Source organism: Notolepis coatsorum (assembly GCF_963971535.1).
Source record: "Notolepis coatsorum genome assembly, chromosome: 1".
Classification (NCBI taxonomy): domain Eukaryota; kingdom Metazoa; phylum Chordata; class Actinopteri; order Aulopiformes; family Paralepididae; genus Notolepis; species Notolepis coatsorum.
Genome location: NC_140165.1, coordinates 38,254,073 through 38,269,682, shown reverse-complemented (window position 1 = coordinate 38,269,682; position 15,610 = coordinate 38,254,073). Strand labels below are relative to the sequence as shown.

The 15,610-nt window shown below is 44.4% G+C and overlaps 1 protein-coding gene across 1 annotated transcript in view; it reads left to right on the top strand.

The window, feature by feature from the left end:
• Window positions 1-15,610, top strand: part of sctr (secretin receptor) — a gene marked incomplete at both ends in the record, with an annotated part of 86,008 nt that overhangs the window by 39,006 nt on the left and 31,392 nt on the right. The window contains one exon of the mRNA XM_084318087.1: window positions 9,219-9,314. Coding sequence (XP_084174213.1) covers window positions 9,219-9,314 — 96 coding nt within the window. The remainder of the gene's footprint in view (window positions 1-9,218; window positions 9,315-15,610) is intronic.

Sequence of the window (15,610 nt, the reverse complement as noted above, 5' to 3'; positions counted from 1 at the left end):
TGTGCGAGTACAGATTATAGCCGCTCGTCTTTTTTTTCTCCACCGCGAGATCGTTAAAAAACTACAAGTCCCACATTGCACTCAAGTCAACGGTCCAATCACAGTAGAGTGACGTGACTGGTTTCATGAGAAAAAAAAGCAAATGACCAATCGGAACCTCCCATTTGGCTTGTTTACTTCCGTCTGCTCTAGTCTATATCGGACCTCCATGAGCTAACGTTACTGTTTAAACAATGACCCAGTCAACTATTCACTTTTAGTTTAATACATGACGAGGCATTGTCTAACGGTATCTAGCTGGCTAGCTACTGATAGCTGCTGATATCAACAAATGCTCCAGCAATAGTCTACTCGAGTGCATAATACCTCCGTTCCCTCGTTAGCTAGCTTAGCTAGCTCACGTTAGATCCACCTGTCCCAGTAAACTAAATTGTCTTAACGTTATCTACCGGGCTAGCAGTAGCTACAGATAGCTCCTGATATCAATGTCTTATAACATTGATTGAATGCGTATTCTAGCTGAGGGCATGTTGAATGTGATTTGACAAAAGAACCGTAACGTTAAATAGGGTCCAGCTGCATCGCCGGAGAATCCTTGCATGCTGAATGTAGGGTCTAGCTGAATATAGGGTCTAGCTGCAGGGCCGGAGAATCCTTGCTGGAGCTGGAGGCTACTCAAGTATACACACAGACAGTGGAGCTGTTTGCAGATAGCAAGCATTTTGACTTATTGCGTGGTGGCGATGTCTCGCAGATAATACAACTACAAGTATGATTATATAATATATATTTTATTAAAAAAAAAATTTTTATATAAAATATATATATATATATTTTTAATCAAAAAAAAATTGGCAGGTAAGAAATATGCTTGGCGGGTAGACTCTTCCCATCTACCCGCCACTGGCCGGTGAGTCAAAAAGTTAATTTCGCTCCCTGACTGCAAGCGATCCAGAACCTTCTTGGAGGCACCAAGAAGGATTCCGTTATAGTCAAGGCGGGAAGTGACGAAGGCATGAATAAGTGTTTCCGCTGAGGTGTCGGAGAGTGAGGGGCGAAGGCGGGAAATGGTTCCGAGGTGGAAAAAGGCGGACCTGGTCACAGACTTGACGTGTGGGTGAAATGAGAGGGTTGAGTCCAGTATTATGCAGACATGCTGCCCGGGAGGAGCGGGAATCGCCGGATTACCAGACGACTGCTCTACCTCTTGAGCCACTTGAGCCCTTCATAGCCTGGAGGACGCATACATGTTTTTTTTATTTTTATTTTTTTATGTTTTACTATACTTCAGTTAAAGGAACACGCCAATATGGGAAAGGCACTTACGGTCTTCTCCAGAGTCAGACAAGAAGATAGATAGCAATTTTCTCTCTGTGCGTTCACTTTTGACTGAGAGAAAATTCAATCTATCTTCTTGTCTGACTCTGTAGAAGATTGTAAGTGTATTTCCCATAATGTTGGCATGTTCCTTTAATCTGAAATCACTGTAACTCATTATGATTTATAGATCATAGCTGGCTCAATAATGCGTTCCATAATGAAAATGAAAAATGTAAAGAAAAACTTTTTCATTGATATTTTCTCAAATAGAACCGGATTCACCGGGTTCTGTGAGGAGGAAAACGACATGCATACCATCACAGCACTCACGTGAGCTCGGCTGGATCTATCTGTTGAGTGGTCAATAAAATATAATCATCATTCATCACTTGAACAGTAAATAACCACAGCATATAACAGATACTGCACCTTGGACATGTCAGCTTTCTTGGGAGGTCTGCGTACGGTTTTCCTCCGAGGAGGCGCTGGGCGAAGGCCCTCTGTACTCCACCACATCCCCTGTACCCCACTCTCTGTCCAGCTGACTGTGACACAAAAACAAACGTACCTCCAGACGAAACGGGGCGGTTACTGCATACACAGGACTGAAAATAAATCCAGGTTCTTTGCACTGATACTGTAATTACCACAAAGTATCATATCACTAATATCACATATCGTATAATATATCTTATATTTATCACTATCACCAAGTTGTTTTTCATGGTAACCTGTAGTGAACTGACAGACGTCACCAAACTACAACTTGCTGATGATTCTGACATCCGAGGGAATAACCTGTTTTAGAGACAGGTCCTGAGAGCAGCTGAAAGGAAGTATAGAAAGTCACGCCTCACTGCTGACATCGACACATATCACAACCTCTTGTTAACATTCTCCAAAACCATTACTAATGCCAAAGCTTCTTTCTTTCACCATAGGATCGAGGCCTCTGCCAAGAATCTTCGCAAACTGCATGCTACCATGTCCTCCCTCCTCACTCCCCCCCCACCCCCCCCCCCCCCTCATCTTTCTCTGCCGAAGACTTTGCGATCTTCTTTGAGGAAAAAGTGGAGAACATCCGCAGCTCCTTCTCCCAACCCCCACCCATTCCAAATGCTGAATCGAGAACCTCATCCTTCACTCTGTCATCTTTCTCTCCCATTACAGAAGCCGAGACCCTGACACTGGTAACGTCGAACCGTCCAACTACATGCCAGCTGGACCGGCTACCTTCCCCACTCCTCCAGACCATAGCACCAGACATCCTCCCATTCCTAACTGCAACCATCAACTCCTCACTCAACTCGGGGGTGGTCCCCACCTCCCTAAAACAAGCCAGAGTCACGCCCCTCATAAAAAAACCATCCCTGAACCCTACCGTCATAGGCAACTACCGTCCTGTCTCTCTTCTCTCCTTCCTTTCTAAAACACTTGAACGTGCTGTATCCAACCAACTTACTGCTTATCTCTTACAGAATGACCTCCTAGACCCTAATCAGTCAGGCTTCAGGACTGGTCACTCCACAGAGACAGCCCTCATTGCGGTCACAGAGGCACTTCACTTAGCAAAAGCGAAAGGCCTCTCCTCTGTCCTGATTCTCCTAGATCTATCTGCAGCCTTCGACACAGTCAACCACCAGATCCTCCTCGCGGCCCTCGCAGGAATGGGAGTGGCTGGCTCTGCGCTGACATTGTTGTCATCATACCTCAATGACCGCTCCTACCAAGTGTCATGGAGAGGGACCCTGTCGGCCACCCGCCCCCTGCGGACGGGTGTCCCCCAGGGCTCGGTTTTAGGACCCCTTCTCTTCTCCCTCTACACTAAATCACTGGGTAACATTATCACGTCTCATGGCTTCTCCTACCACTGTTATGCCGACGATACTCAACTCTTCCTCTCCTTCCCTCCCTCAGATATCCACGTCTCTGAGCCGATCTCGGCCTGTCTGTCTGACATCTCCGCCTGGATGACGACCAACCACCTCAAACTGAACCTAAGCAAAACAGAATTGCTCCACCTGCCGGCCAAATCCTCCCCCCTGACCGACCTTTCCATCACAGTCGAGAATGCAGCTGTGACCGCGTCCCCGACCGCCAAGAACCTTGGTGTTGTCCTCGATGACCAGTTGAACTTCTCTGCTCACATCGCAGCGACAACCAGAACCTGCCGATTCCTCCTGAGCAACGTCAGAAGGATCCGCCCCTTCCTGACAAAAGAAGCCACCCAACTCCTCGTCCAATCAACAGTCATCTCCCGCCTCGACTACTGCAACGCACTGCTCGCTGGCCTCCCGGCCACTGCCACTAAGCCTCTTCAACTCATTCAGAACGCAGCGGCCCGCCTGATCTCAAACCTACCGAAGTCGGCCCATGTCACCCCACTTCTTAGGGACCTGCACTGGCTCCCCATTGCTGCACGAATCCGCTTCAAGGCCCTCGACCTAGCATACCGTGCGGCAAAGGGAACTGCTCCCGCCTACCTCCGGTCAATGGTCTCTAACTACACACCCTCAAGACCCCTACGCTCTGCATCTTCTGGCCGCCTCAGACCTACTCCTATCCAAGCTCCGGGAGGGTCATCAAAGAGAAGTCGCCTATTCTCAGTCCTTGCCCCACAATGGTGGAATGAACTACCCACCCCAGTTAGGACAGCCGAAACACGTCCAATCTTTCGCCGTCGACTAAAGACGCACTTCTTCAACCATTATCTGAATTAAAAAAAGAAAAAAAGAAAAAAAATCTAACCCTAACTAACCATACTGTCATGCACTTGTCCTAATAAACTAACCTACACTGTAGCACTCAACACTTTGATGAACATTGTTACTCAGCTGATAGAGTTGTGCCCTTCCTGATGGCTTGTCGTACAGAACTTGTAAGTCGCTTTGGATAAAAGCGTCAGCTAAATGACTAAATGTAAATGTAAAATGTAAATGACATGTCATAAACTGGGAAATGGCTGATCCCATTCAAGTCAACTGAACGTTTCCACACTTGGCATCCTTTTCAAGTTCAAGTTTCAAGTTTCTTTAATAGTTGTCATACAGAAGTACAGAATACTTTTATACAAAATGCTTCTTACTGTTACGCTCCAGAGACTGTGCTAGACAAGATAAGTGTGAAATAAAATAGTATAGCATGTAAAAATAGAAGTAAAAATAGAAGTCACAGTGTTCAGTATATACATATGTACATACAATGTTCGTGCAACACAGTGACGTGATGACCCTTCCTACTTTTATAGTTTCCCTGAGAGACACAAGACGGATAACTTCAAATTAGGCTACTTCAAAATAAAGGTCTTTGCTCGTAAAACTTGCTTTATCAACTATGGCGTGGTCATTATTCGACTTGCAAATAATAAATTAAGTTCGAATCATCCCTTTCATTATCTAGTTTTTCCATCCCGGTGCCGCGGGTCAAGTCTATGGCTCAGAGCAAATTTTTCTACACCGGGATCTCAATGTGGAACAGCCTTCCACTTAGGATAAAACTGTCAGGATCTAGAGGAATATTTAAAGGCCAGGTTCGCTCATATCTCTGGGGTAAAGTGGCCACTTGGATTTTATTTTATTAAATCTTTTATTTTTAAACAAAGTTTTTCATTCAAAGATTACATTCACATTTATATATTGAATACAGATGTTGGATTGTTGTTTTAATCATGGTATAAGAAATGCGCTATTTTATGGTATTTGGTCAGGATGTTATTGACTTGTTTTCCATGTAGAATATGGATTTGTTGTATTGGACTTTTGCTTTATGTGTTGTTTTATATGTTATTTGTATATGTCCTTTGGTCAGAACATCGGGGACCATGCTGGAAATAAGTGTTGTCACTTTTGCATGTCATCCCTTGGATTTGTTGTGTCTTTGGATCCATAAATAAAATCAATTAATCTATCAAGTCCCCCTCTAAAAGAAACGCCTGCTTGTATTATACTGGAAAACAGCCTGTGTCTCTGCATCAGATAATCCCTCCCGGGTCCACTGAGTAGTGTCCAACTGGGAACCGACATCGACCCACCGTTGTGAATTTGAGAACTCCCGTCTTTATCGTCTCATCCCTCTGTTCTCCGGCACACATTGTGTCTTTTAAAAATAAATTCTTCTTCTTATTATTATTCGTTTTCCACTCCAGGGAACAACAAACTAGGGAAAGGTTTAATGCGCTGCATATCCAATCGGAAAGTGTATCAGGGGTTGATATCAGTCGCTGCACAGAGCTATATTCTTTTTTTTTTATCTACTTTTTCTCCCCCTTTTTTTTTTTTAACTTTTTCTCTCCATTTTCTATTTTTCTCCCTTCCCCAATTTCGTATTGTCCAATTCTACCCTCCCCTGTCTCGAACATTGTTAGGCCATGCCTCCCACAAGCTGGCTCCGGTACACGAGGAGGCAGCCGTCGCATTTTTTCACCCCCGTCGCTTCCTGATTCTACTGCGCAGGCGCACCAACCGACCTGTAGGAGTCGCTGTCCACAACGTCCGATCCCCACCCACCAGCTTCCCACCCCCTAATACTGCCAATTGTATTAATATGAACGACCAGCCAAGCTGGTAGCAACGCAGAGAGCTGGGCTCGAACCCAGCATCTCCTGCGTTGGTGGCAAGCGCCTTGCCCACTGCGCCACCTAGCCGCCCCTTCTCCCCCCTTTTTCTGTGATTTTTCTCCCATCCCAATTTCCTCTCGTGCCAATTCTCCCTCCCATGTCCTGATCGTTGCTCGCATGTGCCCCCCACCGGCCAGTCGTAGGGAGGATAGAAGGAGGATAGAAGTCCCCTCCGATACAGCGCAGGCTCTCATTGGCAAGGAGTAACGTGTGGGAGGCTCACACTGCCCCCGCCATTTTCCTGTCTTTGCTGTGCAGGCGCCCTGACCGACCTGTAGGAGTCGCTGTTTACAACGACCAGACTACCACCCTTCGACTCCCCTCCCGCTAACTCTGCCAATTGAGTCAGTATGACGGCCGGCCCAAGCCGGAGGCAACGCTGACAGCCGGATTCGAGACCGGTGTCTCTTGCGTTGGTGACGAGCGCAATGTCCGCTGCGCTACCCAGCCGCTGCACAGAGCTATATTCATGAATGATTAACTCCCGGCTGAGATAAAGCGCTGCTGGAGTGGAGAGAGAGATCCAGCAGCTGAATGATGGATAGCACTGTTTTTCACACGGGAACTGGACTAGACATGCTCTTTGCTTTTTTTCTAATTCTGAGCAGAAAACAAGAGCAACGTTTGCTTAGTTAGTGTTTAGTTCACATGGTTGTGAGTGAGTGAGCGAGTAGTTTTAAGAGAGAGAGAGAGAGGGACTTCCAAGTGGACCTTATAATTTTGTGTATGCACCACTACTTCAATAACAGATGGTTACAAGAGGGCATGGTGTGTAATGTGAGCAGTACAGATATGTAAGGGTGTGTAGTGCGTTCTTGACATTAGTTAACGTTCCCAGAGGAGCACAGCAGAATAGTTTAGAGTTTGATTTTACCATCAGTCAAATACAGAACATATGCAGGATGGATGTATGGTGGGGGACTGTGTACTAGGTCTAAACCTGAACCATTACCTGAGAGCCAGGTTAGGATGTATGGTGGGGGACACCCCCTCCTAATAGACAGTCTCCTCCCCACCGTATGTATATATTCTCTCCCCACCGTATGTATATTTCTCTCCCACCCACCCACCCCCTCCTAATGTACAGTCTCCTCCCCACCGTATGTATATATTCTCTCCCCACCGTATGTATATTTCTCTCCCACCCACCCACCCCTCCTAATGTACAGTCTCCTCCCCACCGTATGTATATATTCTCTCCCCACCGTATGTATATTTCTCTCCCACCCACCCACCCCTCCTAATGTACAGTCTCCTCCCCATCATATGCATATACTCTCTGTCAGGATCTATGGGTAACAGTACTGTATATTTGCATATCATATATGTCACAAATGTAACAGTACTATATACCTGTATGGCATGTATGTCCCCATGCCATAAATGTCATGATGTCATGTATGTTGTGTATGTCATAAATGTCACTATGAATTGAAAATGGGGGACCCTGATGTAAACAAGACAAACGTCTTTCTCGGTCTGCATCCCCTTAACAATTGTATATATTGAGCCCATTCTGCAATCTGTTAAATAAAGTTTTCATTCATTCATTCATTCATGGCGAGGCTCCGCTTCCTGTGTTGGGACTGGGAGGGGAAATCACATAGAAATACGAGGTACAGATCGGATATTCAACAAGAAACACACACTGGATGAAGTGAAGTTGCTTACTTCACTTGGTTGGCTGCCACAGAACGTTTGAACACATTATAACCGGTTGGCTGCCACAGAACGTTTGAACACATTATAACAATGGTTTTAAATCTTTTTATTTTTCATGAGGTTTCACATTCAATCGACAGATCTACAGAATGTTCAGTGTCACTCTCATGAACAATTTTTAACAATTTTCCTTGTGCTCCCCACTCAATCCATTCTCCCATCTCTCACTCACACTCACACACTGGGACATACACACACGTACACGCGCACACACGCGCATACAGGCATACACACACACACACATACACACATACACTTGCCCACATACACACAAATAAACAATTAGACAACAAAAAAAAAAGAAAATAATAATAATAAAAATAACAACATTATAACAATGGAGCAATTTCCACATCCATTTAAGAGACAGGAAGATTTTTGTTTTTCCTGCCTCCCCTTGTTGTATCCTAATACCAAGATACATCCAGAAGAGTGCGTTTTCTATTGTAGAAAAAATTAAGGGGCGGGGAATGGGCGGAGACAACATTATGAGAAAAGTTCTAGGTTTTCTGCAGTGACACATTCTGCCCATTGAATATGTTAAATGAGTTTGACCAGACCTCTTTGGTTTGACAATTTATTTTGCTACATATAAGGATATTGTTTTTTCCCCACATTATTTTACAGGTATATATTTTATTTTATTTGATGTGTCTTTTTTATATATAGTAGCTTAGTCTTAGTCTAAGTTGAAAACCTGCTTGACAAAAACAATGCTGAAAGTTGGAATAATTGGACTTATTCTCATGAACGCTCAGGTGAGCTTGTTGATAAGGTTCTTCTGTTGATTGACCTGCATATTGGTATTTTCTGTACTTGGGAATACAAAATGTATATATATATATATATATATATTATTGATGTGTTTTGCTTATTCAGGCCAAAAGAACAGCAGACTGTCACCCACACATAATTCATGTGAAAGAGGAGGAAAAGTGCATCAAAGAATTGATGCTTTCTAATAAGTCTAAAGAGCCGGGTGAGTCACTGCACAATAACGTGAATCAGTCTTATCAGTTGTCAATAATGTGTTTAAAAATAAAATATAAAAAAGTTAACTCCTTCATAGAGTCAATGTGCCACTATGACTGCCAATTTGTAATTTCTTGTGTGGTGTCTTTTTTTTTAATTGAATGTTTTGACATCTACATATTTTGTGACTATAGGCTTAACAGATACATGACACTACAGAAAAGTCCCATTGAGTCACAAACTGGCTTCAGCAGGCCTCCACATAAGGTGTATACGACCCTATAGTGACATCTAGTGTTCAAATAAAGTACACAAATAGTACAGTGTGTGCTTCCTACGGGTAGAGGTTCCATTCCCTGTGTGGCTTAATGGGTCGAGCATGGCACTCATTGTCTTGGGCTCCATTATAATGGTGCAACCCTATACATGCCCCCAAATTATTTAGTTCATGCACTTTGGATAGAGGATTATGATCTATGAAATACCACAAAGATCTAACAAACTATTACATGTATATTATAATGTATACGGAAGGTATTTTTTGAAAGAGTTGATTGACTTTACATTTGTTTTTTGTTTTTTTCTGTAGACTGCATGGGCATGTGGGACCACTTGAACTGCTGGCCGTCAGCCTCTGTAGGGGAAACAGTCTCTCAGCCCTGTCCTGAGTTTTTCAGCTCAGAGAGTGAGATACTACAGCATACAGACACACACACATAATGTATGCGCACACAAACACATACGTGCATTCCAACATACACACACACATAATAATAATAATAATTACTTGCATTTATATAGCGCTTTCTAAACACTCAAAGTGCTTTACAATGTAGGGTGGAAATTGCCTCATTCACCACCACTGTGTAGCACCCAACCTTGGGCTACGAAGGCTCAATGGCTACCATCAGGGTTCGAATTATCACCTGAGAGCTATGGGGGCCCCCTGAATAATTTTTTGTTACTATTTTTTTCCTGAAATTGTGGCTGTTTTCGAAGTCATATTTAGAGGAATAATCTCATTAGGATTAGTCTAATACTAAGTAATAATGACATCACACAACAGTCTAATCATTAGACTATTGTGTGATGTCATTATTCAGTCTCATTCTTAACCATCAATATTTGTTCATTTTCTTACTCACCTCTGATATATAATGCCATATTTACTTATTTGCATTTTGCATCTGATAAAATACAACAATTTAATTTAAAAAATGAGACCAAATTTATGAACTTGAATTAACATTTATTTGTCTCTGCACTTATAAATCGAAAACTAACAAAATAATCTAATGGAAAATAAATAGTTGTATGGCACAACAGCAGCATTTATCAGGATACAGTAAGTAACATTATCATCTGATAATAAAATGAACGTAAAATAAATAATTGTATAAATCAAAATAAATAATGTTATAAACAAATGTGCACAGGTAATCAAGAACTGAATGAAAAATAAATTACAAGTCATAAGAGGGTTCAATTTGGTATAAGGCAATCTTTTTTTAGCGACAGCATATGCTGCCCTGAATGAACTGGCTGTCTCCTTGAGCAAAGCAGATGTGATTTCGCAAACTTTTTTTGGAAGCTGGCTTCTGGTTCTGACTTTCTATTTCTATAGCTTGCTTATGAGCAACGCTATCACTGTGCTGTGCAAGTATATTTTCTTCCTCAACTTCTTGCTCTGAGAGCTAGTCACAGTCCCATTCATCCACTGCTCTGCCAAATGGGCTCCAAATGATTTATTTAACAATATCTTGGCGTTTTTACATGGAAGGCAGCCAATGCATCCCTCCTTGGCAAATAACCAGCTATATTTATTTTTCCAAAAGTTCCACTGACTCGGACCCCAGTATTGTGGTGGTTGAGTAGCAGCGCAGTCCAGGTCTAGTGGTGGAGACTCGGGTCTGGAAGTGGCAACCGGCGCGGTAACAATAAGAGGTGCACTGCGCACAGGAGCAGCAGAGCTAACACTAGTACTAGCACTAGCAGTGTCAACTTCAGTGACAGTAGCGCTGCTAGCTGCTGCACTAACAGCGTCAGTCTTTGGCCTTTTTATAAAACCAAAGCTGTCCAGCTTTGTACAGCCTTGCGGCGGGTTGAGCCTTTTTTTTGGTGGCATGTGGCGTACTGTTTAGTGTTTATGTTTTCAGTTGCAGGACACGGATTCTGTTTACAGCAGCTGCTTGCTGCTTCTTCTTCACTAGGTTGGAGAAGCGTTAAACTTATGGGCGACGCTCATGGGCGACGCATAACGGCTTGGAGGTGAAATGCAGCCTATTCCACAACATTAATTACTCGGTTCTTTTAAAAACTGAAAAGAAAAATATTATCTATTAACAATTTATTTAGGTAACATAAATAATACTAATTCGTAAAAAAAAATAAAAATAAAAAAATTATATAATTTTTTTGAGAGACCCCCAAAGACCCCTTGACTATGGGGGCTCAGACTATAGCTATGGGGGCTGAGCCCCCATTGGCCCCCTCATAATTCGAACACTGGCTACCATACACTGGCACCCGGCACACATCACACTACACAATGGCTGAACGGCTCAGGAGACAGGGATATATATCAGCCAATTAAGGGGAAGGGATGATTAGGTGGCCTTGATGTCAGAGACCTGATTGGGAATTTGGCCAGGAACGTCGGGGAACCCCCAACTCTTTACGATAGGCGTCCTGGGTTCTTTAACGACCGAATTCAGTCAGGACCTCGGTTTAGCGTCTCATCCGAAGGATGGTACTCGGAGCTGTACGGTGTCCCTATCACTGTAACAGGGGCATTGTTAGTGACAAGTCCAGAGGACAGAGTGCACCCTGCTGGACAACAACACCACTTTCCGACAGCAGGCTTGACCAGGGCTCGAACCGGTGATCTTCCGATCATGAGTCCGGAGCTCTACTCACGTAGCCACACTTCCTCACTTTCTCTTTCCTTTACACAAACTCATTCGCACACAAACCCTCACATTTGCTTGCACACAGACACGCATACCACACATGCCAATATCTCTCTCTCTCTCTCTCTCTCTCACTCCATCACCTCCATGCGTGTACTGGTTAATAATCTGCCACCAGGCTCATTTGTTCCCATTAGAAACTAAAACATGTCTGTCATCTCCCTGTGTCTCAATATCCGAACCGCCGGCCATAAACTGTTTATGTACACAGAGATGATTACAATACTGTACGTGTGGATGGCCTGCATTTCGTAAAAGGACTGCATTTATATAGCGCTTTTATCCAAAGAGCTTTACAACTTATGCCTCACATTCACCCATTCACTCACACATTCACACACCAACGGCAGAATGAATGAATGATTACCAGATGACTGCTCTACCTCTTGAGCCACTGTCACCCCCTACTATAGATAGTAGATAGAGATAGTTAGAGGCACACATGTTTCCTGTACGTAGATCAATTTATGTGTGGCAGGCTGATTTATTTTGCACATAGTCTCACACACATCAGTTTTGAACACATTTAAATGGAAAACGACATTGAATCCTTGTGTTGTGTTAATTATACTGTAGCTCCTGCTTATAGCTCAATAGCTCAAGGAAATTATAAGGTATTGCTATTTTTTGCCATCTATATCATTTCATGGTGATGTAATTAACACAACACAAGGATTCAGTATCCCCGATGACATGACTGGTGGCCATATTCAAATTAATTTACTTCCAATAAATTAATGTGTGCAAAACTGTTTAGAGTTATGGGTGGGGCTTACAAGATGGGTGGGGCTTATCACATCAGGATGATTCAGTTATACAACAGTGCCTTAACCCTTTCACTGCCACACGACATCAGGTTAAATTCACTTTTAAATGGTCTAAATCTTCTTGCACCCACTGTATTTGGCCTATATGTGGCAAACCCCATGCATCTGGTATTCAAAGCAAATTAAAACAAACACGAAGATTTATTCTGTATCTTGCCAACATGTGGTATGATAGTTTTGTCATTGGTTGCATTGCCAACGACATCACTGGTGGCCATATTCAAACTAATTTACTTCCAATAAATTAATGTGTGCAAAACTGTTTAGAGTTATGGGTGGGGCTTACAAGATGGGTGGGGCTTATCACATCAGGATGATTCAGTTATACAAAAGTACCTTAAATTCACTTTTAAATGGTCTAAATCTTCTTGCACCCACTGTATTTGGCCTATATGTGGCAAATCCCATGAATGAATGAATGAATGAATTTATTCACACACACACACACACACACACACACACACACACACACACACACACACACACACACACACACACACACACACACACACACGATATATTACATGTACATATATTCATGTGATACAACAACGACGCAATTGTGTGCATGTGCCAGGTCTCCCAAGAAGCTATTTAAAGCTTTTGGAGGGAGCCTGATCACAAATATAAACAACAAAAACAAAAAACAAAAACAAAACAAATAATACAACGTGGGTAGGTTTACACACCTACCTACTAACTGACATACAACATAGATACATAAATACAGACAATTTATATACCTAAGTTATGATTCTAATTAGAGATATGATTTAAGCAGTTCCTCTTTCAGTGATTTTTTTTAATGTTTTAAAGGATTTAGACATTTTCAGACTCTTGTCAAGCTTGTTCCAGATCTGTGGGCCCCTGCATGCTATGCTTAGGCTAGCACATTTGAGTTTTCTCCTCTTGCCAAATGTAAGATGCCTATTTCTTGTGCATGCATCTGGTATTCAAAGCAAATTAAAACAAACACAAAGATTTATTCTTTATCTTGCCATACATGTGGTATGATAGTTTTCATAATGACGTCTGAGCAAACACGACTGCATTAGCACAGTAAAACACCTAGTTTATCATCTCTGTGTCTATCCAAATAGTAGGCCATAAACTGTTTATGTACATAGAGATATAGACAGGAGAAATGGGAACAGTAGGTTTTATGTCTAGAGTTGAGTATGATGGATCTCATAATGATCATGTCTGAGTGTACACAGGGCTGTATCAAAACAACTCTGAGGTAAAAGTAATTCATGTACAGCGCTGAATTCTGCACTCCATTCTGATTGACAAGCTAAAAGCAATTGGTTTTGATAGTTTATCAGTGAGCCAGGGGCGCGGGAAGTCAGTCAGAGTTGGGGGTGCTGAGATAACACTTCCACGTTCGGTTTGCGCAATCTGATTGGCCGGGAGCAGATAGGGGCGGGACCAATCACAGTGCTCCGATGTTGCTGTCCAGCTGCCGGTGCTACAAGTGGGCTCGCTCTGAGGGAAGGAGGCCGTTCACGCTGCTAGTGTAGAGGGGCTAGTCGCTCAAATATATATCGTTTTATATATAATTGTATCCTTTTGTATGGCAGTGAATGCTGGACCTTGAAGCCCACCCTGCAGAAGTCCTTGGATGGGTGCTACACCAGAATGATGCGTGTGGTGCTCAACATCAACAGGGATGAGCATGTCACTAATGCAAACTTGTATGGGGGGGTGCTAAAGGTGAGCGATAAAGTGGCAGTCAGGAGAATGAGGCTGGCAGGTCACTGCCAGAGACACCATGAGATGCCAACCAGCAAACTTGTGCTGTGGGAACCAACACACGGGCATCGATCACGAGGACGTCCCACATTAACCTATACGTGGACGTACTCAGGAGAGATGCGGGAACAGAAAGCACCGGCGAGCTAGCCAGATGCATGGAGGATCGGGATGACTGGAAGCACAGATGGAGGGCCCGTCCGAGGACGACCTAGATAGAGTATCAACACAGATATTAGGCAGTACACACATTGTCCTGCAATAAATGTACAGTTGATGCAGCTAATCACTCGTGTTTGACCTACATGAAAATACCTGAATTGAAAAAGACAACACGCCTCCCGGTCGGTCGGCCTCGAGCAGCGATGGCTCGGGGGGCGAGGAGGACGCGGACTGGGTCCCGGAGGTTCCGGATGAGGTGGAGGAGGAGGAGGAGGAAGAGAGCGATGCCAGCGGGGAGGCTGACACCGCCACTCCGACGCCTGGCTGGGTTTCCCGAAACGGGTTGTGTGCAAAGAGCATAGCCTCTCCATTTGCACAACGTGCACGAAATAAAAAAATAAATATATAAACATCTATTTGTCTTTTTCAATTCAGGTATTTTCATGTAGGTCAAACAAACGAAACAAACGAACGGCATATCACTGGGGCTGCCAAGCGGGCCTGACGCCGTGGAATCAGCACTCATGGCCTCCATCCGTGACGATGCACGAGAGCTCGGTGCCGTCTCTTGGCCCCTCCTCGCACGGGAGACAGCGGCTGACGAGGGCCTTGGCCACCTCCTCCGCCTCATCGAGCAGGAGGGTGGGATTGACGTCAACGACCCCGCCCTGGCGAGTGTCATCGGTCTGTGAGTCTGTCTACACGCAGGACGGCGTCCTGCTCTATCAGGACCGCGTTGTGGTTCCCCCATCCCTCCGTGAGAGAGTCCTTCGGCATCTCCATGCCGCCCACCAGGGGACTTCAGCGATGGGGCAGCATGCCCGAGCAATAGTCTACTGGCCCGGGATGTCCGGGGACATTCAAGCCACCAGGGGCGGGTGTGCAGACTGCAACCGCAATGCTCCGTCACAGGCGGCTACACGCCCCCCTGCCATCCTCACCCCCATCCACTCCGTTCGAGGCGGTGTTTGCGGACTTCTTCGACTATGGGGGCCGCCACTACCTAGTTGTCGGAGACCGGCTCTCGGGCTGGGTAGAGGTCCTGAGCTCTACGGCGGGTACTGCCCTGGCAGGCTCAGCGGGCCTGGTCCAACACCTCCGTTAGTTCTTCGCCACCTTCGGCGTACCGGAGGAGCTCTCAAGTGACTGCGGTCCGGAATTTAAGGCGAGCCACACTGAGGACTTCCTCCGCTTATGGCACATCAAGCACCGCGTATCCTCCGTCAGCTTTCCGCAGTCGAACGGGAGGGCAGAAGTAGCGGTGAAGACTG